General features: G+C 37.1%; 1 protein-coding gene across 2 annotated transcripts in view; it reads right to left on the bottom strand.

The window, feature by feature from the left end:
* Nucleotides 1–314: 314 nt before the first annotated feature.
* The window catches only part of NAA15 (N-alpha-acetyltransferase 15, NatA auxiliary subunit), an 85,355-nt gene continuing 58,893 nt past the window's right edge, over nt 315–26,776 (bottom strand). The window contains exons 15-20 of one of the 2 annotated variants that reach the window (XM_054553310.2): nt 20,476–20,669; nt 14,441–14,549; nt 11,746–11,844; nt 5,624–5,767; nt 4,386–4,483; nt 315–2,729 (exon numbers count right to left, since the gene is read on the bottom strand). In XM_054553310.2, coding sequence (XP_054409285.1) covers nt 2,529–2,729; nt 4,386–4,483; nt 5,624–5,767; nt 11,746–11,844; nt 14,441–14,549; nt 20,476–20,669 — 845 coding nt within the window. In that variant the 3' untranslated portion in view covers nt 315–2,528. 2 annotated transcript variants of the gene reach the window in all.

Raw genomic sequence — 26,776 nt, 5'->3', positions numbered from 1 at the left:
ATTTTACTTTCCTATGTTAATACAGGTCAAGAGACCCTTTCTTCTCAAAAGGGTTGGTAACACCAGTTCTTAGCAATAAACATAAGGCACTTGTTTAGATTACAACATCACTCCATTTTTTTCCACTTGTTTTTCTAACCCTGTTTTTCCCCCACAGTATCATCTGAAATTAATAGGATGAATGAGGCAAATATGAGACGATCCAGTTGATACTACTCAGAGCAAGATTGTACAGTACAGTGTTTCAGGGGTGATGTCTGGACATAAAATGAACCCAGTCAAGGTCCTCTGACACCAATGTATCCACTATCAAGTAAACCTGAAAGAAAATAAAAGATTTATTCAATAGTTCCAGTAAAATTGGGTTGGAATACAATACACATTAGGAATTTAGCTCCTCACAGGTGGCATCTGCATCTTAAGAGTTCTGAGTACTTATGAATATTCATTCTAAGACAATCTACATCATTTGAACATTGTCAAGACAAATAAATGAATTTCATTTCAATATACAGTAGAGTTTAAACAAAATTCACACATACACCCCCTATTATATGGCTGGTACCTCCTCCAAACACCTCATTAGTGGCAGAGGTAGGACTAGTGTTCTCTCCCAACAATAAGAACTTCAGTTGCCACTCATAGGAGTTGAAAAAAAGTTTTTGTTTTTTTGCCATCTGTTAAGATGTTCCTGAGACAGGGCCAGTTAATAAAACATAACAAAGCACTGGAGTTCGGTTTGTTCTTCTCTTTATATCACTACTAAACTGTTAGACTGGGATGTGGAATGCAGGTCATGTACTATGAAAGGTTGATTGTAGCACAACTGTTCAATCAGTAAAAGGTCTTCGGCAAATTCCCTTTAGAGTATACTTTCTATAAACTACATGTTCCACAAAAAGGTCAATTATATATACAATTGATTTGTTTTACTTAATCTCATTTGCTCAGATCTTGCAAATGCAATGAGAATATTAAGCCTGAGGCTAGTTCTCAGTGTATAGGTTTAACAAATTAAGGCTCATTTTCCCAATCAAAATAGTTTTTAGTTTTCCTTTTAAATTATGAATTACATTCATAGTACCTGCCACCAGCCTTGCCCTCAATGAAATCTTAATGCAGGAGCAGCATTCTACTTCATTATGGAATTTCCCTGACACCAGCACTTAGCCCCTTCTAAAAAGCTCCCATCTGCACTAGCCTTACAGCATATTACATTGCCTCTGGCTTGCACCTCTGTTTCCACCTGTGTATTTCACAGAAGCCCAACACAGATTAGTTGAAATATTCACACAACTGTTTTTCAAAACAATTTATTGCATCATATTTGGTACCTTATGTTTGACAACAAAAAGGAAATTACATCTGTAACTGCAAGAAAAAGAAGCTGGTCTGTTATTTGAAAAAAAAAAAAAAATCTTGGGCCCTTTAAAAATTACAAAGTCTTGGGCTTGCCTGAAACAACTGAGCAAGAAATATATTCTTAGAAATGTAGGGCTTCAAGTATTACAAACCTGTGACACTGTGGAAAAATTCCAGAGGTATCTAAACTGCAGCACTTTTTTTTCTGCATATCGTGAACAAGGCCTGCTGAGGTTTTTAACTATTAGTCTTTTGATCTGTCATAGAATGGTAGTCAGGAGTTCTGCTCTTTAACTTCAAGCCATGGTAGATTTTCCTTTTTTCACTCTTGGGTGAAAAATTCATGCTTGCTAATTAGTTGGTGCCACATCACAGTGCATTTGGTTCTTGCATTACAGTTTTAACAAGTTTGGCCAAACAATGCTGAAAGGTTTGCATTGTTGTTTTAGTTCTTCAAGTTTTAGTTAAAATTGAGACTGTTACAACTGGTTCCTTCAGTTAAAAACTGTGGTACAAGAACACCAAACTGATCATGTACAGTGAATTTTGGAAACACAAGCGTATTGAACACCTTATAGGTTTCTTATAATTTTGCTTGGTATCTATATGTCCCAGTTTCTACAACATCAAGCATCTGTTGTAGGTTTCTCTGTAAATAGTGATTCACATTGCATACTTCCTATGGTCAGAATCAACCCCGTAACAAAATCAGTCAGATGCTAAAGCCCCAACAACTCTTTGTGCTCAGTGAAAGAATCCAGTGCTAAAACAGCATTTATGCTGTCTGAGATATAGTAAAATCTCACAAGACAAATTTAAAGTAATATTTCTGCCACACACCTGCTTTGTTAGCTGTAACAGCCTCCAGATTTTATATAAATTAGTTTAAAAACATGGGTGGGTGGGTAGGAATAGGATAAGGTATCTTTTTTAACCACTCAATTTTAGCAGCTTTAATTTTTTAAGAAACTGAACCTCTATCCTGTAATGTTAGATATTTTATATATACTTTTTCAGCAGGATAAAAAACGTAAAACACTATTTGAAGGCAAGAACATTTACTCCTCTCATTCTGTGTTAAGTTAGAGCAATGCAGCAGGTGCGTGACAAAAATATTATATACTAGATATGGTCCAAAGTCATTCCATTTGCTTGTTTAGTGATGTTCAAATTTCATTGGCCAGTTCTTCAGCTTCTGCAGAACTATCTCCATTAACTGTGATCTTCATATCCTCTTCATATCCAGGAGGCATGAAAGCCAAAGCATAAGGGAAAAGCTTATGACAATTTGCTCTATAAATTTCAGCAGCTTCTTTACAGTCTCCTAGGCTACCATCATACAAGGTTTCCAATACCTCCATACATGTCTAAGGAAAGAAAAAAAGTCATGTTATAACTGGTCAAAAAAAGGTTCTTACTGTGAATTTATTAGACATTTCAACAGCAAGAGATTTCTAAAATAAGAAATAAATATACATATTTAGCTATTTACTCCTGCATATACATTCTATTAGAATGTTCTTCAAGGCCTAATTTAACCATTTCTCCAGAACTGCAGGATTTATACAAAAGGCTAAACAGGGATGACTGTAGAAACAGGAATGGGACTATGGTGAGGCAAGCAAGTGATACGGAGTGCTATATTTAAAAAGCCACTCACTCTCAGCAAGTGTATGACCTTAGACAGCAATGTTACCTCAGCCTAGCCTGGCCCTGGGTATAAACATCTAGATTTACAATGCCAATATCAATTACTGCACATATGCCTTTTAATATTTTTGAAAGCTTAGAGCCAGCCAGCAAACTCAAACACTGTATTCAACCTTGTGTTCAAATTAAAGAGCATCCTAAGGCACATCCAATAACTAAGCAGAAAAGAGCGTCTCAAACATGAAGTGACTATTTGCAAGAAAAATTAGTTCATGAAAATGAATAATTCTTTCAACCAAACCCCTAAGTAAGTCTGCTTCTTATCTTTTTTGTTGATTCATGTTGATTTGCATTTCTCATGTTTGCTTTCTTAATATTTTCACTTAGAAAAGCTACTTAGTTTCTAGATACAAAAATCCCTACAAACTTTGCCAGGTTACAAAGCAACTTAAATCCAGGTTACAAAGGACATACATTAGAACTTTAAATCCAGGTTCTAATCTAAATGGTACAACTAACAAGTCTAATTTTTCTTTCTTAAAGATACTGCCTTCATTTGCTATTAAATGAATATATTTATTAATAACTGTCTTTCAGCATTACATGTTTATCTGGCAAATTATAAGATGAAGTAGCTATCCATTTGTTTCTAGTTTAAACTACGGTATTTTACAATACACCCATATTAACTTTTATTTAACTTAATCTCATATTGTATTACAAGTTACAAAATAAGTATTTTTATTTAGCCCCTAGTAAATACATCTTTCTTTATTTTGAGACACGGTCTTGCCCTGTTGTCCATACTGGAGTACAGCGACACAATCACAGCTCACTGCAGCTCCAACCTTTCAGGCTCAAGTGATCCTCAAATCTCAGTCCCCCAAGTAGCTGGGAATACAGTGCCACCACATCTGACTGATTTTTTTTTTCTTTTAAGAGATGGGGTCTCACTATGTTGCCCTGGCTTGTCTCGAACTCATGAGCTCAAGTGATCTGCCCACTTTGGCCTACCAAAGTGCTGGGATTACAGGCCATGAACCAAAATGCCTAGCCGAAATACATTTTAGACATGTTACAATCTTCACTGAGACCACTGCTTGCTCAGAAATGCAGAGATATGAGGTGAAATCCAAAAATGACGATGGAATGTATATGATTTTATTAAAACATATTTCTTAAAAAGTTATTCCAAGCTACAGATGTGAAACTAGTTACTGAATGCCAAGCAGCCTAAATAAATTTTAAGATAAGTTGTTTCTGACCCAGATTCATAATGATTTAAAAAACAGTGTGTATAAATACCCAATTATTTCTCTTGGTGAAAAAAGTAGTTCAGTATTCTTACAGAGAGATTATGAAAAACTCTTTACCTGGAGGTTTCTGTTAGTGAGAGATTCATCAAGTGTTGTTGCCAACTCTATAGCTCGCTTCTGACTAGAAGGATCTAAATAATATACCATTTTGGCAGCTAAATGAGAGGGAAATGGGAAATTTATTTCAAGGTAAAACCAACATCTTATCCTCTACTTATTTAAATATAAAAGGCAAACAAGATATATGTGCACAGAGGGTGTGGCACTTTATTAGAAGAATGGGAACAGCTACTTGAGACACTGTTATTCAAAAAATAATAATTCTAAGGGGATTAGCTTAAACATCCAAAGAAAGAGAACGATAGAGGTATACCATGTATATCTACCCAATAGAATGTATATGCAACACATGCACAGTAAAGGAGACTATGAAGAAACACAAGCATTCTAATAATACTTGTATTTTTGTGGTAGGACCATGACAGTCTTCTTTCTGAAATAAGCAGAATAATTTGGAGGTTGAGGAACTATCCTATCTCGACAGTGTGAGCCAAAATGCTGAATTCAGGATTCCACAAAGGTATACAAAGCTGCTGGGCTTAAGCCAAGTATTTGAAAAGTACTACCCACATGGTCCCATAAAGGTCAGATTTTGGCTCATTGGCACAGACCCTTGACTTAGATTTCTCACAAACTGTGAAGATAATTTCAGGTGTTTAGCATTGTCAACTCTGATACCTACATAAGAATGAGAAATGGAAGAGGATGGTCCTATCTGAGTGAATTTTAAGAGCCCAATGATGAAAAAAGAAATAAAAGAAAGCTCTACCTTCATCTTATGATATACATTTAAGTTCAGTTACACCTGCTTCTTTGTAATGCCAATGCTGAACCAGAAGAGACCACTGACCTTGATTTGTAGTGATTATTTTGCCGTAAGAAATTAAAAAATGTATAGGAAGTGCATATATATATATATATATATACATATATATATATATATGTTTGTTTTTGTTTTGATTTGAAACAGGGTATCATTATGTTGCCCAGCCTGGTCTCAAACTCCTGGGCTCAAGTGATCCTTCTGCCTCAGCCTCCTGAGTAGCTGGGACTACCGGTATGTGCCACTGTGCCCAGCTTAGGAAGCTTATTTAAGCTGCCTGTTTTCATAGGATCACAATGTAACATATACACACTGCCTCTTCCATTCTAAAAACGTGTACCTTATATTATTGTTGATTCATTAAAATTACTGAAGTTGTTTTAGAAGGCTAAGGATAAAATAAAGTGATTACCTGATAATCTGTGTGGCAATGAATCAGAATTCCTTTTCAGAAAAGTTTCATTAAAATTCTTTGGATTCGTTGCTCCAAAAAGACGATGCATTTCTTGTTTTAATACTGTTCTAACTGTATCAGATAAATCTTTACTTTCACACACTGCTGAATAAATTAAAAATAAAATCTTAGCAGTTGAATACTCTGATAAAGTTTATAAAAGTTTATTTTTGTTTGTGTTTGAGACAGGGTCTTGCTCTATCACCCAGGCTGGAGTACAGTGGCACAACCATGGCTCACTGTAGCCTCAACCTTCCAGGCTCATGCAATCCTCCCACTTCAGCCCCCCAGGTAGCTGGGACTTCAGGTGTGCACCACCACACCCGGCCTATAGGAGTTAAATTACCTAATAATGAGGCCAATGAAACACGGCAATTATATACAAAGACAAGATAAAACCTACTGATAATTTAACATTTGCAAGAAGAGCTTACCTATATAAATTGACTGATTGATTGAGACAGACAAAGTTTTACTGCCACCCAAGCTGGAGTGCAGTGGCGCAATCATGGCTCACTGCAGCCTCAACCTCCCAGGCTTCAGTGATCCGCCCACCTCAGCCTCCTGAGAAGCTGGGACCACAGGTGCAAGCTACCACGTCCAGCTAATTTTTCTATTTTTTTGTAGAGACAGGGTTTCGCCATGTTGCCCAGGCTGGTCTCCAACTCCTGGGCTCAAGAGATCTGTTTGCCTTGGCCTCCCAAAGTGTTGGGATTACAGGCACGAGCCATCATGCCCAGCAATACACATTTAAAAGAATGTATGTCAGCAGAACAATCTAATGTTCTAAAGGCATTCAAATAGTTTTATTAACACAAGATTCATTTCCAGAAAGGAACTGTAAGCAAAGGAGATGACAAAACATGTAGTTTCACAGCCTTCTAAACCCCTAGAGCTGCCCCCCTCAACCTTAAGGTCTGCAAAGCAGCAACTTGAGAGTACCCACCTGATAAATAGTATCACAGCAACTATGTAGTGCTGAAGACAAGAAATTTTCCTCACCCTCCCTATCTTCCTCTATACCCAAGTAAAGCACATGTTTCAATTAAAAACAAAACAAAACATGGTTGATGTCATTGACCTTTATTTCAGAAACTATGTAAATTGAGCTATCACTGTATAATAAACTCCCAAGGACCACCAAAGCATTTTCCTATTAATAAATAGGCTGGGCACGGTGGCTCACGCCTGTAATCCCAGCACTTTGGGAGGCCAAGGCGGGTGGATCACTTGAGGTCAGGAGTTCGAGACCAACCTGGCCAACATGGCGAAACCCCGTCTCTACTAAAAATAAAAAAATTAGCCTGGCATGGTGGTGTGTGCCTGTGGTCCCAGCTACTCAGGAGGCTGAGGCAGGAGAACAGCTTGAACCTGGGAGGCGGAGGTTGCAGTGAGCCAAGATCATGCCACTGCATTCCAGCCTGGGTGACAGAGTGAGACTCTGTCTCAAAATAAATAAATGAATGAATGAATGCACTGTTGTCATCATATTCCCAGGCCTTGGGATTTAGAGATGATTCTTCTGGATTGAATCCAAGTTACACTTTGTTTCATTATCATTTTGGTATAAAGAGAGTCTGGAGCTTTGAAGCCAGTTAGACTTGGGTATGGATCCCAGCTTGGATAAGTCATAACCTCTCTGAACCTATTTCTTGATCTATAAAACTGGGGTGATATCTAATCTAAAAGATTTACAGTAAGGAAAAGCTACCGTGTAAAAGTGCTAATTGTGTAATAGGGAGTCAATAAATCATAGTTACTATTTTTATCATAGTGTGAAAACATTAAGTAGATTTTCCTTATGGCTGGGAACTATGGTGATGGCTTTCAAATTTTCACTTTAATCAGGTATTTGTACTGCGACAAATACATATTCCATATCCATAACTTATGTGAAGCAAAAGTTTCACAGAACACTTACTGTGTGCAACATATGCTGATCTTTTCTACACTATTCTATTTTTATTTTGGGTTTTTGAGTGCTGGTAATGACCCACTATCCTGCTAATGGATCATTAATCTAAGTTTAAAAAACATAATGAACTCAGTAGGAAACATTTTCTAAGTGAAATATTCTATACATAATTATTAGCTGAATAATTCACTGACATGCTCTTTGTTGGTTAAATAGCATTTCTTCTATTATTCTATAAAACGGGGTGGTTCAAGTAAATGAGCTATAGTGAAATACTTTAGCTTAACCTCTATTATGGCTGTACTTTCAACTTGGTTTTGGCAATTTATCAATACTTGTTTTTCAGTGGAGAAGCAGGAATAGAGAGGGAACAGGAAAAAAGTTATTAAAATAAGTTACAGCCAACTGCAATGAACATTAATTATCTCAAAAAGAATGTATCTTCTGTACAATAAAAATTATTTACATAGGCCTTGCTGGTTTGCCTGAAATGCTTTCAGGATACTTTATGTGTAGAAAGTATGTGCATAGTTTGTATCATAGTTGATGAAGAGAGGGGTAGGCAAGGGGTTTTTATGGTTTTCATTATCTTTTTTAACTTGTTTTAATCAGATTAAACAATCTCCCAGAAAAATTAAAACTGCTAAAAACAACTCTACCAAAATTGAAGCAAATAACTTCACTAATAGCTGATTCCAAAAAGTTTGAGGCCTACTAGTTTTCTCCTAAACTTTTCTGGATATTTTCCTGGAAATTACAGTTCCAGAAAACTAGAATTGTTAACTTCCAGGAAAATATCAATTACAAAAAGGATAAAAAAATTCTACTGCAGTAAAACCCAGAATGTCCTATGGAATTCTGTGTAATGAAATTTTATGTGTACCCTTAAGAAAAGGAGCAATGTCAAATGTCACAGATTATCAGATGTCCATTGCTAAAGACTAGTGGGCAGGGGAGAAAAACTCTAAAAAGCCTTTGAATGTGATAAAACTGACAAAAAACATCAAGGCCTCAGGAAAGTAGCAAATCCCCTACTAACTCAATTACCTTCCACGAAAGAGTAATAAGTCTTGAGAATCAAGGAAAAGTAATAACTGATGAGCGAGAAGGGGAATAAAACCTTTTCTAAGGGGCTTTTGATTTGGGTCCTTTGACATCTTAAACTGGAATGTTTGGTTCATGCTATTAGCTTATTAACAGAATGAATAAATTAAGCAAGCACCAATGGTTAAAACACACAATGAAAAGGTGGCTGATTCTTAGCAAAAGGGATTGCGCAGGGTTCTCAGGCTAGCTGGCATTGTTAATAATTCGGGTAGAAAATGTTCTTATTTTGTGTGAGGTAATGACTGTTCACTACTAGGTTATAGTACAACCTAGTCAGTGATTACAACTCAAAACGGCAAAATAAATGAGAAAATTAAACAAAGCTTAAAAAAATAAAAAATTTAGTAATTCAGTAAGTATTAAACAAGGTTTAATAAACAATAAATTAGATTATTAAAGAAGATTGGAGGAGACATACATAAGTATAAAAAACATCTCTGCAGATAAAAGAAAAATGAGTTTGTGCAAATGGGAGAGGAAAAAGACCTAAGTTTCACTGTAGATCAAGGCAGCCAAATAGTGCTAATTTTAAAAGCAGTTAGGAGAATATAAACATTTAAGAAAATAATAAGACAAATAGAATATATAAGCACCTATCTTTTACTTAGCACTGACCAGAAATGTAATTGTTTTAAGTCCTACAACTTTAAAATTTAAAATCATAAAAAACTTTAAAAGGGTATTAAATATATCATCCTCATAATAAGAAAAAGACAGTGCTCCTATATGGTAAATAACAGCATGCAGCATTTAGTAATAACATTGTTAGTGTAACAACATATTCTAGAGATTTGGAGGGTGCCAGTAACCATGCTAAAATCCACATTCACTCAGCAAAGCTTCCTCAACTGATGAAATAGGTATGGAGGCACTGTTTTCCTCCATACTCTCCAGAAAGGTGTCTGTAAGGGTTTCTTTGTAAAGAAGCAGTTACAACAGTGTATCTTAACATGACAAACGTATTCCTGAAAAATTACTTCTAAATTAAATATTTTTTTAAGTACCAAATATTTTAGTTAAAGAAACCATTGGGGTATAACAAAGATGCCACTATTTGGATATCTGTATTTTCACATATGCCTTTATAGTACACCTGTTTTCAATAAAGGCAATGAAGCAGTCTACCCAACTTCTTAAAGGCTTTTTAAGAGACAGATCTTTACCAATGCAAATAATCACAACCTAATTTCATTGCCTAAAGTCAGTCAAAATTAGATCACTTTGTAAAGTGATGACGATTTCAGCTGAACACAAAAAGCAATGGGTATAGCCAGTATAGATACTCAGTAATTCTAACTAATTATTAATCATTCTAAGCCCATGTGTATTTTAATTTTCTGAAACCAACTGCTGAAAGAAAACACTCATGTTAATCAATCTACATACTGATTATAAGCAAATACATTTAAATATGTCACTTTTAATTTGCATTTCAAAAGGAATTATCCAACTCAAAAGTATTTAGGTTATTTTACTACCTTTCAGGAAAATATGTATAAAGTATATAACAGTGTGTGTTATTTTTGAAAATACTTCATTTTGAAAATACTTTACATATACTCCATCTTAACTGAGAATAAATTAAAATTATTATTTCTATCCTTAATTTTCTGACCCATGATTGCAAAGTTATTTTTCATACTCACCCCCCCCCAAAAAAAACTAAAGAGAAACAAACTACTAAATACAGCAATTCTCTCCTTTACTTTCTATAATATGGTTATATTATTTTCATAATTTTTAAAAATTGAGGAAAAACACTTCTACAATTCAGTTTTTGTAACACAAATTATTTTTTGGACAAGCATAAGTATAATTTAAGTCTAATCTTTCTTGAAAGTCAAAACGATGTTGTTGTTTTTTTTTTTGAGACGGAGTCTCACTCTGTTGCCCAGGCTGGAGTGCTGTGGCGTGATTTTGGCTCACTGCAACCTCCACCTCGCAGGTTCAAGCAATTCTCCTGCCTCATCCTCCTGAATAGCTGGGACTACAGGCGTGTGCCACCATGGCCGGCTAATTTTTGTATTTTTTGGTAGAGACGGGGGTTCGCTATGTTAGCCAGGCTGGTCTCGAACTCCTGACCTCAAGTGATCCGCCCGCCTCGGCCTCCCGAAATGCTGGGATTACAGGTGTGAGCCACTGCACCCGGCCAAAATGATGTTCTCAATTGGGACAATTTAGCATTTTTTTGGTGATTGGGATGCCTGATTTAATTTCCTCAGTTTTAAATGTATGGAGTTGGCAATGAGATAGTTAATATTATTTCCAAATTCTATAGATTATTCTGTTAAAGGTTCTATTTCTCCCCCACCAGTCACTTAAAAATCCAAACAACAATACAACCTGACTACAGGAGTACTTTATTATAAATTTACAGTTCTTACAGTAGAAAGAACAATATGAAGATGTGGGCTCTAGTCACTGTTGCATTACTAAGTTTCTATCTATGTTACCTAGAATAAGTCATCTTTTAAGGTCTCAGATTTTTCCCACTATGAAATGAGACAATTACTGTAACATTCTACCTTTCAGGGTCTAAAATTCTGTAGTTCTACTTTACATTAAAACTAATACGAAACTGATCTGATTGTCAAAATATTTGAAGACACAGATAATTGTTTTAAAGTAACAAAAAATTTTATGACTCGAATTGTGCTAAGAAAACGTAACTCATGCAAATTCAGATCTACAATACAGATAAATAAGGAGAAAACAGTCAATTTCAAAGAGATTCTTCAATTTTAAAACAATTTACTAAGAAGTTTTACATAACAAAATATGGTTCAAAATTTCAACTTACATGTAACTTTTTAGAAACAGAAACAAAGATGATTCTCAAATATCTGGACTGAATAATTCTATGTCAAAATCAGGTAATACTTGTATCCTTAAAATAAAAACCTTCATCATAAAGAAAAAAGCCCTGCTTTTTCCTTAGCTAATTTAATATGTGACAGCTTTAAAATCATTTGGTTTATGATAAACTTGTACAGACCACTTATACCGTCACCATCAACCACTGTATCAAATACTTAAGTAATGGAAAACAAAAACATACCAGTATTAAAGAGACGGATCATACACTCATGAAGCCAGGGATGACTAGAATCAATAGCAAATGCCCTCTTTACTGATTGTAGCATCAAAAGAAACTTTTCTATAAAAAGAGAAAGTAAGATATATTTTGGTCATTGGGTAAGAGATCTCCTTTGGAGGGCCAAGACTTCACAAATAGAAAAAGTAAATTTAGAGTCGATCACATCAGAACCACAAACATATGATTGAGGCAAATGATTTTCCTCAAATTTAGCAACATTAGTTGATATTTTTCACATAACATTAAGAAAAAACGTTTTGTGAAATGTAGAAAATTTAGGTGGCATTTAGCAATATTTAAACTAATGACATATAAGCAAAGAAAATTTGAAGTGGCTTCATTTCCTAACCTCCTTTATTTCAAAATAAAGCAACCTTTCCCACTACTTAGAAAATTTCATTGTGTATATTTGAAGGTATTCTTTTAGTTTGTGACATGTGAAACAGCTTCCCTTCTGTTTGACTGTTCTTCTCCTGTCAATCTGTGACTCCTTTCTCCTCTAAAGGTAGAATAGTTACCAAGGTTATCTTTTCAGTCATTCTCTGATCTTTCCCTATGCTATCCCCACTCCCATTCCCTGTATTTCCCAATATTCAGTAGTATCTCCACCTGTTAAATGGAAATTTGCACTTGAATACTCAGTCCACTTCCAAGTTTTATCTATAACCACCTCTTTGATAAGACTTTCCTAATTTGTTACCATTTCCCCAATATCAAAGTTCAAAACCCCAGTCTCTTCTCCTAATGCTCTTTCCCTTGTCCCCAATACTAAAAAAGCCAAAAATACTGCTATGCCTTTGTCATTACCAATTTCGCACAGCTGCAGTGGATTCCAAATGCTGAGGTCCTTTAGAGGTTAGGACACAGCCAAGAAGCCAACTGAATGGAGCTTTAGATTGCCCTTCCCTACTTTAAGCAGAGCAGCTTTTGAATTTTATACTTTGGGGTTCCATTTAAGAATTTTTTAAAAGTGGGAGTTGTTTTAACTGTTAAGGTTGAAAATTATTGGACTATTTATTAAACTTATTTTCCACGTTATAATGATTGTGGGAAGTAGAAAATACAGTAAATATTTTAATCACTCAAAATCTATCAAGAGACAATCTGTTATCTTTTGATCTATTTCTTTCCAGCCACTTCTATATTATATACCTATGTAAATATATTAATAAAATTTCAATTTATAGGTAGTTCTGTATCCTATTTTGGAATAATATAATACAGCAACTTTTCCCCAACATCATTTACTTTTGATAAACATGACCTTTTTTTTTTTAAAATTATTATTATACTTTAAGTTTTAGGGTACATGTACACAATGTGCAGGTTAGTTACATATGTATACATGTGCCATGCTGGTGTGCTGCACCCATTAACTCGTCATTTAGCATTAGGTATATCTCCTAATGCTATCCCTTCCCCCTCCCCTCACCCCACAACAGTCCCCAGAGTGTGATGTTCCCCTTCCTGTGTCCATGTGTTCTCACTGTTCAATTCCCATCTATGAGTGAGAATATGCGGTGTTTGGTTTTTTGTCCTTGCGATAGTTTACTGAGAATGATGATTTCCAATTTCATCCATGTCCCTACAAAGGACAGGAGTTTCATTCTTGTTGCCCAGGCTGGAGTGCAATGGCGTGATCTAGGCTCACCACAACCTCTGCCTCCCAGGTTCAAGCAATTCTCCTGCCTCAGCCTCCCAAGTAGCTGGGATTACAGGCATGCACCACCACACCCAGCTGATTTTTTGTTTTAGTAGAGACGGGGTTTCTCCATGTTGGTCAGGCTGGTGTCAAACTCCCGACCTCAGGTGATCCGCCTGCCTCGGCCTCCCAAAGTGCTGGGATTACAGGCATGAGCCACTGTGCCCGGCCAAACATGACTTTTTAAATGGATACTCATATAGAGAAGTACCATGTTATTCAATTTCCTTTAGTAGGTATACTGTTTAGAGCAACAACCTTCTCTTTGATTTTATTAAACAGTTTCTCTTTCCTTTAATATGCATCACCTTTGTGACGAACTCTTTTTTCAATTAACCACTTGGAAAATATTAACTCAGTACTCTAAAGTCTTATTATCTACTACATATATATTCTAAGCATTCTAAACCTGGAAACCAAGACCCTTCGTTCATCTTTTATCTGCTCCAGGCAATTCAGACAACCTCAACATTATTTACACACTCCTGTGCTTTCTTAACAGATACTCTTGCCTTCTATGTATCTTTTCCTTTAGAAATATAATCTAACCTTCAAGATCCAGGCCCAAAATTTTATCTTCTATTTATAACAACAGCTAATCATAGCTAACATTTATTTAATGCTTACTATATACCAGGTACTAGGTCTAAGCTCTGTGTATTAACTAATTTTATCCACATGATCATCAATTCTTTGAACCATATACATGGTAATTACATCTGACCTGAATCCTAGTTATGTATGTACATCTATCATTGATTCTAATATCCTAAAAGAAGTGATCGTATCATTATATCTCCCTACACATTCTGTTCATAGCAGGCATTTCTGTGAGAAAGCTGCGTTGGCATTTGCTAAATAATCGTACAGTGGTAAGGCTATCAGAGTTGGGTGACTATACCTAAGAAATACAGTGATCAGTTTTATCAAGGCCACTGTACCCTAATTGCCTACCTTTCCTAAAGTAAATCTCAAAGGCAAAAAGATGAGTCTCTATCTTGTTCTTCACCAAGTTCTTCAACGGTGTTAAAAATTTAATAGCTTCTTCCAATGGAGTTTCAACCTAACAAAAATAAAAGATATTATACAAATGAAAGTAAGGTTCTTGGGGAATGTGATTTTATTCTACTAAAAATTTTTATTTTTAAAAAATAAAATCACTTACCAGTCACCCAGAAAAACACTGTCATATTTTAACCTCCTATAACCTAAACAAAGGGGATTTTGAATTCTAGAATTCTTAACTGATTTTTAACCCTAGATACTTTATTATTGCTGGATAGAAACTATCCAAAAAGAAGGAAGTAGATAAAATAGAACGAGAGAAAGAAAGACAGAAAGAGAAACAGGTCAGATAGCCAAGGGAAGAAAGAAGAGATGTGAACTAGGACAGGAGAAGTACAAAGGAGACTACAGAGACCATGACAGAATGAGTGAATGTTCTTTCTAATTCAAACAAAGTGAAGTATAATCAAGCTATTCAAAATACTACACTATCCATTGTGTCTTGCTTTGTTCTATAAATTCTACAGGAATTCATATTTATTCAAATGACATATTAATGGCGAGGTGGCATTTTAAAATATTAATATTTATAGAACTGTGTTCCTACTGATTTTTATTAATTACATAAATGTCATAGTAATTATATACTCGCAATCATTACTAGGCAGGTATAATGCAATTGTGCTACTATTCTACTCCTGGACTGAATATTAAGACAAGACTATTCCCTGTCTTATCTCAGGTAGGGATGGAGACCACCACCATATTTATCAGAAAGGCACTAAACATCTGGATTCTATATTTGCTTTCTCTCATCACACAGGCAGTAACAATTTACCCTAATGGAAAATGAATTTGCCACATCTGGTCAACGTGCCTCTGTTAGTATAAGTAATTGTGATTTCACCAAAACAGCTTCTGGGCAAGAAAATTGTTTCACTGCATTAAAAAAAAAAAAAAAAAAAAAGAAAAGCAGTGAAGTGAATTCTATGGGATTCACCATGTCCTAGTGTACAAAGCAGAAGGCCTTACATGACAACAAAATAACCCATTAAAAGCCCAGCTCCAGTGCCAGAATGTTTTCTTTTGAAGGATACATGTTCTAAACCAGAACCAGAAATTAATATATGGCTCTGCCACTCTAATAACTGTGGATTCAGGAACCAAGAGATAGAGGAGAAAATAAAGGCCCTCATAGGTACGACTTCCCCACATATTTGTACATATTTTACTTCTTGCTCCCATGACTCCATATTCTACTATATAGGAATTTCTGGTACAGTGGGAGAAATATTTGTATCAGAGAAAGGCAGAGAACTGGAAACCAAACCTGCCGCCTAGCTGTATCATGCCTTTCATGCCTCTAGGGTACAGACTGAAATGAGGGTCAGTGTACTGACCAGGGTAATTTACTATCAGAGAGATATGGCTGCTATTACAAAGGGAAACAAGGACTATAGGGCAGGTGAATCAATACAAGTATTTATATTTAGTTAAATCAAGTACTTGAACTTGGAGAGAGGTAATTCTGTCTCCAACTTTAATAAACAAGAACATATTCCCCCAAAGGAGATCTGGGTTGGGTTTGATATTCCGATATGTAGTCTCAGTCTCTGTTTACTTCTCATAGGTAAGACTTTGTCAGGGTAAATCTAAGTGTTTAAATATACGTAGATAACCACAAGAAATCTAACTACACTCTATATTTACTCATACATCGTGCAGAACAAGGTTTTATATATACATGGAAGCATGTAATCAGAAATGCAAGTCTAAAATCAGTATTTCAGGAAAAAAAATCAAAATATCCCTTGAAAATCCTTTAAGCTGAAGACAGGCAGATATAAAAATATAAATACTTTGTATTACGTGTATGAAAACCATGTTTTCAATACCAAATTGACAATCACCACAGCAAGATGTTCACACCAAGATAAGCAAACAAGAACCAAAATGGACTGTGACAGTCATGCCTCCCATCTCATACTCAGTTGGGGTCCAGTGTTCACTGAGGGAAATACTGGATAGAATTAACCATCATTATGCATATTATTCTTTGTCTCCCTTAAAGAAAAAAGTACATCCAGTCATGAAAAGTTGAATTCACTTAGGTGAGACTGCACTGCACTTAATGGGCAATTTAAGACACTTCCAAGGGCAATTTTAATCATATGCAATTTTTAAATTTATAAACTGACTTGAAATCTAATCCTCATATTAAGATATGTTGTAAAGGAGTATATCTCTCTAGCATAGCAACTCCCAGCACAGCAACAAAAAGTTTAAAATGATTCAACTTTTTAAAGAAAGACTACCGTACTAAGGAATCATAGCCTTTGGAAGGAAAAGTATATATACAACAGGAAAAAAAATGCTAAGCTGGGCGCGGTCGCTCACACCTGTAATCCCAGCACTTTGGGAGGCTGAGGTAGGCATATCACTTCAAGTCAGGAGTTCAAGACCAGCCTGGCCAACATGGTGAAATGCCATCTCTACTAAAAATACCAAACAAAACAAATAGTGGGTGTGGTGGTATGTGCCTGTAATCCCAGCTACTGGGGAAGCTGAGGCAGGAGAATCGCTTGAACCTGGGAGGCGGAGTGTTGCAGTGAGCTGAGATCACGCTACTGCACTCCAGCCTGGGTGACAGAGTGAGATTCCGTCTCAAAAAAAAAAGCAAACAAACAAAATGCTGAGTGAAGGCAAGGAGGAAGATAGGATGAGTGGTACAAAAGGGAATTCATAAATACCAACTAATGCCTCATGGTAAGTTGGAGAAACAAGTGATACAGCTTCTGCCAAGACCTGAGATTTATACTCAAGTTGACTGAATACTAACCTTACTAATTCCCATTTTCCTTTTCTCCTTCTTTACTGGAATTACTGCTAATTTAATAATGTTTTGATTTTATTTTATATAGTCATGTGCTACATAACGATGTTCTGGTCAACAATGAACTGCGTAAGTGGTCCCATGAGATTATAATGCCCTATTTTTAGGGCATTTTAGAAACACAACTACTTACCATGTATCACAATTGCCTATAGTATTCAGTATAGTAACATGCTATACAGGTTTGTAGCCTAGAAGCAATCAGCTATACCATATAGCCTAAGTGTGTAGTAGACTTTACCATCTAGGTTTATGTACATACACTCTATGATGTTTGCACAACAATAAAATCACCCAAGCCAGGTGTGGTAGCTCACACCTGTAATCCCAGCACTTTGGGAGGCTGAGGTGGGTGGATCCCTTGAGCCCAAGAGTTTGAAACCAGCCTGGGCAACATGGTAGAATCCCATTGCCATAAAAATAAAAATAAATTAGCCAGGCGTGGTGGTGGGCACCTGTAGTGCCAGCTACTCTGGAGGCTGAGGTGAGAGGATCACTTGAGGCCAGGAGGCAGAGGCTGCAGTGAGCCAAGATCATGCCACTGCACTCTAGCCTGGGTGACAGAGCAAGACCCTGTCTCAAAAGAAAACAAAACAAAAAGCGACAAAATCACCCAAGCATGCATTTGTCAGAATGTATCCCTGTTAAATGACACATGACTGAATATTATCCTGAACTGGTGACACTAAATTTGCCATTTACCACATACCACATAGAAGAAAGCTGAAATACAGGATCACCAAAAAAAGGGGGGGTTGAGGGGCGGGGGAGATACTATATACTGAAGAACCAGACTTGGCAGGCGGGTTTTAAAATAACCTACAAAGCTACTCCTAATTATGATGGCTTGGTATAATTTGATGTTGTCACCACATTTGGAGATCTTGGTAAGTATAAATGCTTTTAGACAGGGGCATCTTGGAGGAAGTTAGCTGAGGAAGAAAAAGGTCTTATGTACCTAACAGGTAAGAATAATATGTACTGAGGAGCAGCCCATGAAAAAGGGTACCTTGCACTAAGCTTCTTCCAAACAAAGCAGTCAGAAGCACCATTTGTAGCCATTACTTTGTTCTCAGACTCTACAATCCTGGCTACAAATAATTAGACCACAGGTTGTTACCTGGCTTGAGGGCAATTATGACACCCTGGGCACAAGGAAAACCTAACAGTCTTTAAGGAAACCTAGTACAAGAATTCTGCTCTATAGGTGTACTCTTTATTAAACAGTAACTAAATAATCAAGAGATCCTCTCCTTAAGAAATACATGGGCCAGGCGCAGTGGCTCACGCCCATAATCCCAGCACTTTGGGAGGCCGAGGCGGGAGGATCACGAGGTCAGGAGATAGAGACCATCCTGGCTAACACAGTGAAACTCCGTCTTTACTAAAAATACAAAAAAATTAGCCAGGCGTGGTGGCGGGCGCCTGCAGTCCCAGCTACTTGGGAGGCTGAGGCAGGAGAATGGCGTGAACCTGGGAGGCGGAGCGTGCAGTGAGCCGAGATCACACCACTGCACCCCAGCCTGGGCGACAGAGTGAGACACCGCCTCAAACAAAAAAAAAAGAAATACATGAAAACATGAAGAGTTATAATGAAAAATGTCATTAAGGAAAGTCATGGGATAAAGAGAAAAATAAGTAGACAAAGTGATGATGGCAGCAGGCAGGCAGTGAAGGTGGTAAAAGTAGTAGTAATAAAGAAAGTGGGGGCATAAAGATGGAAGGTCTAAAGTTTAAGTTCTATGCCCTGAATGACTGAAATTCTCTGAGGCCTGAAAGGTCCATTTTCTGTGCTTTCTTGCTTCCCTGTGTAGTCTTCCAATAAATTCCCAACAATAAAAAGGTATTGGGTTTGTTCCTAGCAGGTATACAATTATTTGTAAGAAGATGTCAATAAATCCTGTAGAATCCAACTGGATTTTTCTATATTTCGTGTGTGTGTGTGTGTGTGTGCTATTTTTCTTTTTTTAAGAGACAGAGTCTTGCTATGTGTGTGTGTGTGTGTGTGTGTGTGTGTGTGTGTGCTATTTTTCTTTTTTTAAGAGACAGAGTCTTGTATGTCTCCCAGGCTGGAGTACAATGGCTATTCACAAGCATGATCACAGTGTACTACAGCCTCGAACTCCTAGATTCAAGTGATCCTCCACCTCAGCCTCCTACGCAGTTGGAACTATAGTCACATGGCTATATTTCTCATAGCAATATTACTATGTCTATGTGATATTACTGTCCACCTGCTCTGGTGGACAGAATTCTAAACATATTCTCCAACTCTATTTGTTTGGCATTATAATTTTCCTTGGTTATAAAGCAGTCAGGGAAATGATTTTGAGCTTTTCCTTACTAGTGAGGCTAAAATTAAAGTCTGGGGCGATTGCTTACTATATTGCTTTAACATTACAAATTATGCAATTATTTTCATACAAAGCAGGAAGATGTCTAGGGTCAAAAGAAAGGACAAAGGAATGTTATTAATCAAAATGGTTCATGTGACAATGAGTATCTTGGTTTCAGCTTAATGGTTAAAACCAGCAGGTCAGATTTTGGCCTAGAGAAAATATTTACAGCCTTAGGCTAGAAAAGAAATAATGTAAACTGACAACAGAGGTAAGTGGGAGATACACGTATAGTCCTCAGTTTATAACAAACTCAATTTAGCCTAGACATAAAAACTTGCATGTTACCACTGTAACAGACACTAGATGCTTTACATATGTATTTTCTCCAGTCCTAAATAAGGATTTTCTTAGTTCCATTTTATAGATGAGAAAACCATCAGAGAGGTTAGACAAAGTGTCCAAGGGCACACAGTGAAAATATAAGAGCTAATATCTGGACCCAGATCAAAATGACTCAAAAGTCAAATTTTTTTCCACCATACTATACTACATGACTTTGGAACAGGATCGTTATTTCAAGTTTTAAACATGAAACACGATCAGAAACAAAATATTGAAGAAAGAATACTAAAAAATAAAATAATTTTTGGCTCTAAAACCTATAATCACATTGGTCAAATAAGACAGTATAAAAATGACAACAGCTGGTCATAAAATGTCACTCAATTGTGCTAAACACTATTATTAAGTACCTTGGCCAGTTTCTCCGGAATAAGTTCTTCTTTTGGACCTCCAATCTCCTCATCATCATCATCCTTCTTCTTTTTCTGATTTCTCTGCTGCTTTTCTTTTTCTGCATTTTTTTTCTCTTCTTCTATCTGGGCTTTCTTTTGAGCTCTTCTTTGTTTATTACGTAGCTTCTTTAGCTCTTTGTCAGACATGTTTGCTGCAGGCAATAAGTTAATTAATAACAAGCATGTTAATCAGATTAGTAATTTTAAGTATTATTTGATACTACCAAACTCCCATTAAAAAATATTGCACGAGGCTGGGCATGGTGTCTCATGCCTGTAATCCCAGCACTTTGGGAGGCTGAGGTGGGCAGATGACCTGAGGTCAGGAGTTCGAGACCAGCCTGGTCAAAATGGTGAAACCCTGTCTCTACTAAAAATACAAAAATTAGTTGGGCGTGGTGGTGCACACCTGTAATCCCTGCTACTCAGGAGGCTGAGGTAGCATAATTGCTTGAACCCAGGAGGCAGAGGTTGCAGTGAACCAAGATCACACCACGGCACTCCAGCCTAGGAAACAAGAGCGAAACTCTGTCTCAAAAAACAAATTTAAAAAAATGTTGCATGGTATGGATGTAAATATCCCTATATGTACGCAGCCTTTTTTTTTGAGACGGAGTCTCACTCTGTCACCCATGCTGGAGTGCAGTGGCACGATCTCGGCTTACTGCAACCTCTGCCTCCCAGGTTCAAGCAATTCTCCTGCCTCAGCCTCCCAAGTAGCTGGGACCACAGGCATGCGCCACCACGCCCAGCTGATTTTTGTATTTTTAGTAGAGATGGGGTTTCACCATGTTGGTCAGGCTGGTCTCAAACTCCTGACCGCCTGATCCGCCTGCCGCGGCCTCCCAAAGTGCTGGGATTACAGGCGCGAGTCACCGCGCCCAGCAGTACGTAGCCTTTTAATGGTTCAATATCAGATAGCAAACAATGGAACCACTTCAGAAAACTTTCTTGAAACCATATGGGATATGCATGTAAACAAATGATCACAGCAAAACATACAAGTTAAACAGCAATATTAAACTATTTGCAATCTATGAATATAACAAGCTGTTGCATATCTCTATGGCTTCAGAGGACTATGCTCGCTTAGTTATGCCTTCTCTATCCTGGCCAAAAAATTATTCATTCTGTCTGTGCTGCCACTATGGCTAATATATTTTGCTTGTCACAATAGTTTGTTTATACAGCTGTCTCTCTTTTAAGCTATGAGCTCTTTGGTAAAGGAGATCCTGTCTAATCTGTAACCTTTTTATTTTCAGGGCCTAGCAGCATGCCGAAACATACAGACAACACTCAAATATTTGTTAACAGAATAAATGAATAACTCTATAGTAAATTAAAAATTTATTATTGAAAATTAACAGTATCCCTAGAAGTATAAACTATTGACTGTCTCAAAAGACTGGAAATCACTGACAAATATGCTACAATATAGTGAAATATTTATATTGTTTTGATTTCAAGGAACAAATTTGAAAGCTAAAGGCTCATCCAGTATTTATTTGGATAACATCTGTTAATATAGAGAAATGAAAAAAGTCATTCCAAAATACACTACCACTGTGGTGATTTCAAAATATGCCCACAAATTCTTCCTTTAAAAAGGCAGACCCCCTCCCCACCTTAAACGTGGGCTATATTTAGTGACTCATGTGTAAGGAGTAACATGTACTATACACCAAGGTATGTAACATTAATATTAGGACATAAATGGACTATAGGTTCCTCCTTGCTTTCTCTTGGATCATTCAGAGGAAGCCAGCTCCTATATTATGAGGAAACTCAATCAATCTTGTGGAAAGACCAATGTGTGGCCAAGAACTGATGCCTCTGGCCATGAGAGTAAGCCATCATGGAAGGAGATCCTCCAAGCCAAGTCGATCCTTCAGATGCTCCAGCTGGCAACTTTCTTTTTTAATTTTAAAATATAAATAGAGACAAGGTCTCACTATGTTGACGAAGCTGGTCTCGAATTCCTAGACTCAAGCAACCCACCCACCTCAGTTTCCCAAAGCATTAGGATTACAGGCACGAACCACCGTGCCTAGCCAACATCTTGACTTCAGCTGCCTGAGAGACCCAGAGTCTTCAGAAACATACAGCTAAGTGACTTCTGAATTCTTGACACATAGTAACCGTCAGATAATAAATGGTTGCTATTTAAAGCTGCTATGTTTTTAAGTAATTTGTTTTGCAGCAATAGATAAACAACATAGATTTTGATACCTGGACATGAGATACTGCTGTAACAAAAACCTAAAATGTGGGAGTAACTTTGGAGCCAGGGAGTTGCAAAAGGTGGACATACTTTGAGTAGGGCTTTAGTGGAAGTCTGAAGAGCCTTGGACTATATTCATAGAAGTCTAGACTTTGAGGAGGCTGCAGGTGAGCCCTTAAAATGAAGTGAAGGATATGTTATAGCCACAGAGTAGCAGAAAGTTTAGCAACAGTGTTATAAAATGTGTCAAATGAACTCAGTGAGCTAACTAACTGAAGGGATTTTCAGGCAAAGTGCCCATGAAAAATGCAAGAGGACAAAGAAACTAAAGAAAAGAGACAGGGGCTTGATGGTTTTGAAAACTCTCAGTCTCTCCAGAAATGGCTTGCTGGGCAAAGATCAAAAAATATGTCAAGAGGGAAGGCAAAGGGCTTGGCATTACAATCTTTAGTTACTCAGAATATGGTGGTGCCTCACTATTTAGTCTGAAGAAAGGCTCTCTAAAAAATTTAAGAGTATGACTCACAGATTCTCTCAAACAATAAAACTTCTAAGAATTTGAGGGTGTTCTCCCCTCCATAGAAGCTCAAGGTATATGTGGATTCCAATAAGACTCACAAAAGATTCATGATGTTTATTTTATGGGCAGAAATAGTAAATCTGGAAGGAAAAGAACGACAGCACAAAATGAAAAGAGGTCTTTAGACTCTCAACATTTTACTGGCCAGAATACTGAAAAACTACTCAGTTGCAAACAACCGTTAACTTCCAAAAGAAAAAAAGGATAATTCAGAAAGTGGAACCAGGAACTCAGAGGGCAGGGCCAACAGCCACAGAAAATTATTCCAGTCTTGGGTCCTCATCAAAGAACTACTAAGCCATGCCCCACTGGACTTGAGGATGGATGTGGTAACTCCTGTGTGTCTCCTAATAATGTCTACAGTGGTCGTCCTATGCCTGTCTCATTTTATATTGGGTGTGTAGTTGACAAATAACTTGTAATTTTAGTTAACAGGATTTCATATTAAAAGAACTATAATTGAAAAGCCACACTTAAGGTTAAAAATAAAAAACTATACTCAAGGAGCTGCTCCAGCACCTGTACCTGATTTACATGACAAGATTCTGAACTTTAAGCTAATGTTACAATGGGATAGACTTCTGAAGGCCTTGAAATGGTTAACTATATTTTGCATATAAGAATAATGTAAGCTGAGCATGATGGCTCATGCCTGTAACAGCACTTTGGGAGGCCGAGGCAAGAGGATCACTTCAGCTCAGGACTTTGAAAACAGCCTGGGCAACACAGCAAGACCCCACCTCTACAAAGAATTTTTAAATTAGTTGGGCATGGTGGCATGTGCCTGTAGTCCTACCTACATGGCAGGCTGAGGTTGGGGGACTGGCTGAGCCCAGGAGTTTGAGGCTGCAATGAGCTATGACTGAGTCTCTGCACTCCAGCCTGGAAGACAGAGTGAGACCCTGTCTCAAAAATTAAAAAAAAAAAAAAACCCAAAAATGATAATGTAAATAATTTGTAACCAAAATGCAGACCACGACAGTTAAAATCATGTCTACAAATTCTTCAATTCTCCTCCCCTCAAATGTAGGTTGTGCTTGGTGACTCTTTTCTGACCAATTAGAATGTGAAGGAAGTAATGGTGTGATGTCAGGAGAACAGAACATTAAAAAGGTGTTGCAGCTTCTTCCTTTCTCTGTCATCATTAGCTACCATGTCTTCAGAAACTTTAGAAACTCTACGGAGAGACTAAGAACTAAGGTCTCATGCCAACAGCCAGGTTGAGTAAGCCATCTAGGAAATGGATCCCTTCAGTCCTAGCCAAGCCTTCCAATGATGGCAGGCCCATCCAAAATCTCAACTACAACTTCCTAAGAGACCTTGAGTCAGAGTCACTTAGACACTTCTGAATTCCTGACCCAAAAAAAGGGTTATTTTAAGCTGCTAAATTTAGGGATTAATTTATGATGCAGCAATAGATAACATAAAGCCAACGAAAACAAATGCATTGTTTATCTTTTTCCTAGTGAAGAATCCCTTAATACTAAAAACAAAACGCAAAAAAAAAAAAATTCTAATAGAGACCAAAAAATTACATTCTGGAAACACAAAACTATAAATGGATGGCAACATAAGCACTGACCTTTTTAACAACTGGTAAAATAAATGCTACCACTTGTAGCCTTGCTGCATGACAGATATAATGCATACCTTGTATTTTTTCTCTCTTTCTTTTTTTCTTTGAAACACGGTCTCACTCTGTCGTCCAGGCTGGAGTGTAGTGGCGAACATGGTTCACTGCAGCTCTGACTTCCAGGGTTCAAATGATCCTTCCACTCCTGCCTCCTGAGTAGCTAGAACTACAGGTGCTCACCACCATGCCTGTTTTGTTTGGTTGGTTGGGGTTTTTTTTGTATTTGTAGAGACAGAGTTTCACCATGTTGCCCAGGCTGGTCTCGGACTCCTGGACTCAAATGATCCACCTGCCTTGGCCTCCAAAAGTGCTGGGATTACAGGTGTGTGCCACTGCACCCAGCCCATACCCCATACATTGTATTTCATTTGATATCCTCAACAACCTCATGAATTAGAGTATAATATTATTTTATCTATGAGAAAACTGAGGTTTCAGAGGAAAATAACTCAGAGTCATGGTAACAGGCAGAGCAAGGATGTAAACCTACTTCACTTGGACTCCAAAGTCTAGGCTTCTTCTATGCTATACTAAACTCCAGATGATTAAAAAGACAAATGTAGGCCGCACGTGGTGGCTCACACCTGTAATCCCAGCACTTTGGGAGGCCAAGGCAGGTGGATCACCTGAGGTCAGGAGTTCGAGACCAGCCCGACCAACATGGGGAAACCCCATCTCTACTAAAAATACAAAAATTAGCCAGAAGTGGTGGCGGGTGCCTGTAATCCCAGCTACTCAGGAGGCTGAGGCAGGACAATTGCTTGAAACCAGGAGGCAGAGGTTGCAGTGAGCCAAGATTGTACCATTGCACTCTAGCCTGGGTGAAAAGAGCGAAACTCCATCTCAAAAATAAATAAATAAATATTAAACTTTATCATGCAGCATTATTAGTACTACCTCTATAGAAAAAAAGGCAGCAAGTACACTTTCGTTCCTACTAATCACTACTGTTTTAGCAACTCTAACCATACCAGAAGACATAAGGGGGAAAGGTATAAATATTGAAAGAAATAAAACTACTGCCATTTACAGATTAACATAATGGCCTACATAGAAAATTTTCAAAAATCAACTGAAAAATGATTTAACCTAGTATCAGAAACTTTCCAGAAGACAAGCTAATTCTACCATGTATGCATAAGCAAAAATCTGCAAAAACACGAAAACCCTAAAGACACAGTATTAGATTGAGAAAAACGGATCATAACAACAGAAACCTATCTGTGTACTGATGTCAATACTATGTAGTTTTAATCATACTTTAATATAGTTAGACCAAGAAACCATGCCTATGACCTACTACATTATTTTTTTCAGAATTTATTATGATAAAGGTAGCATTTGAAATCAGTGAGGAATACAAAAACCTATTCAATAAATATTACTGAGGAAATAGCAGTCTATTTTGGGGAGGAAGGGAGGTGGAAAGCCACCCTCCACCTGACAACGTATATAAAAATTAACTCTGAATGTTTAAAGAGCCAAATCTAAAAAATTGCAAAGCAGAAGTATTAGAAGAAAAACACAGAAGATATTCATAAATACATTTTAAATTTTTAAGTAGAAAAAGCCTTTCTAAGCAAGACCTAGAAGCCACAAAAAGACTAAATATTAAAAATTAAAACTTGTATATAATGAAAGATACTCATCTTAAAGGATAAAACCCAAGTGAAAAAAAGAAAACATATAATCCACTCCATTAAAAATCTAGAAATTGGCCAAACATAGTGGCTTATGCCTGTAATCCCAACAACTTGGGAGGCCAAGGCAGGAGAATCACTTGAGCCAAGGGGTCAAGACAAGCCTGGGCAACACAACAAGACCA

Source organism: Pongo abelii, chromosome 3 (genome assembly GCF_028885655.2).
Source record: "Pongo abelii isolate AG06213 chromosome 3, NHGRI_mPonAbe1-v2.0_pri, whole genome shotgun sequence".
In the NCBI taxonomy this organism is placed as follows: domain Eukaryota; kingdom Metazoa; phylum Chordata; class Mammalia; order Primates; family Hominidae; genus Pongo; species Pongo abelii.
The sequence above is the reverse complement of the archived record's forward strand: the minus strand, read 5'-3'. Positions and strand labels throughout refer to the sequence as shown.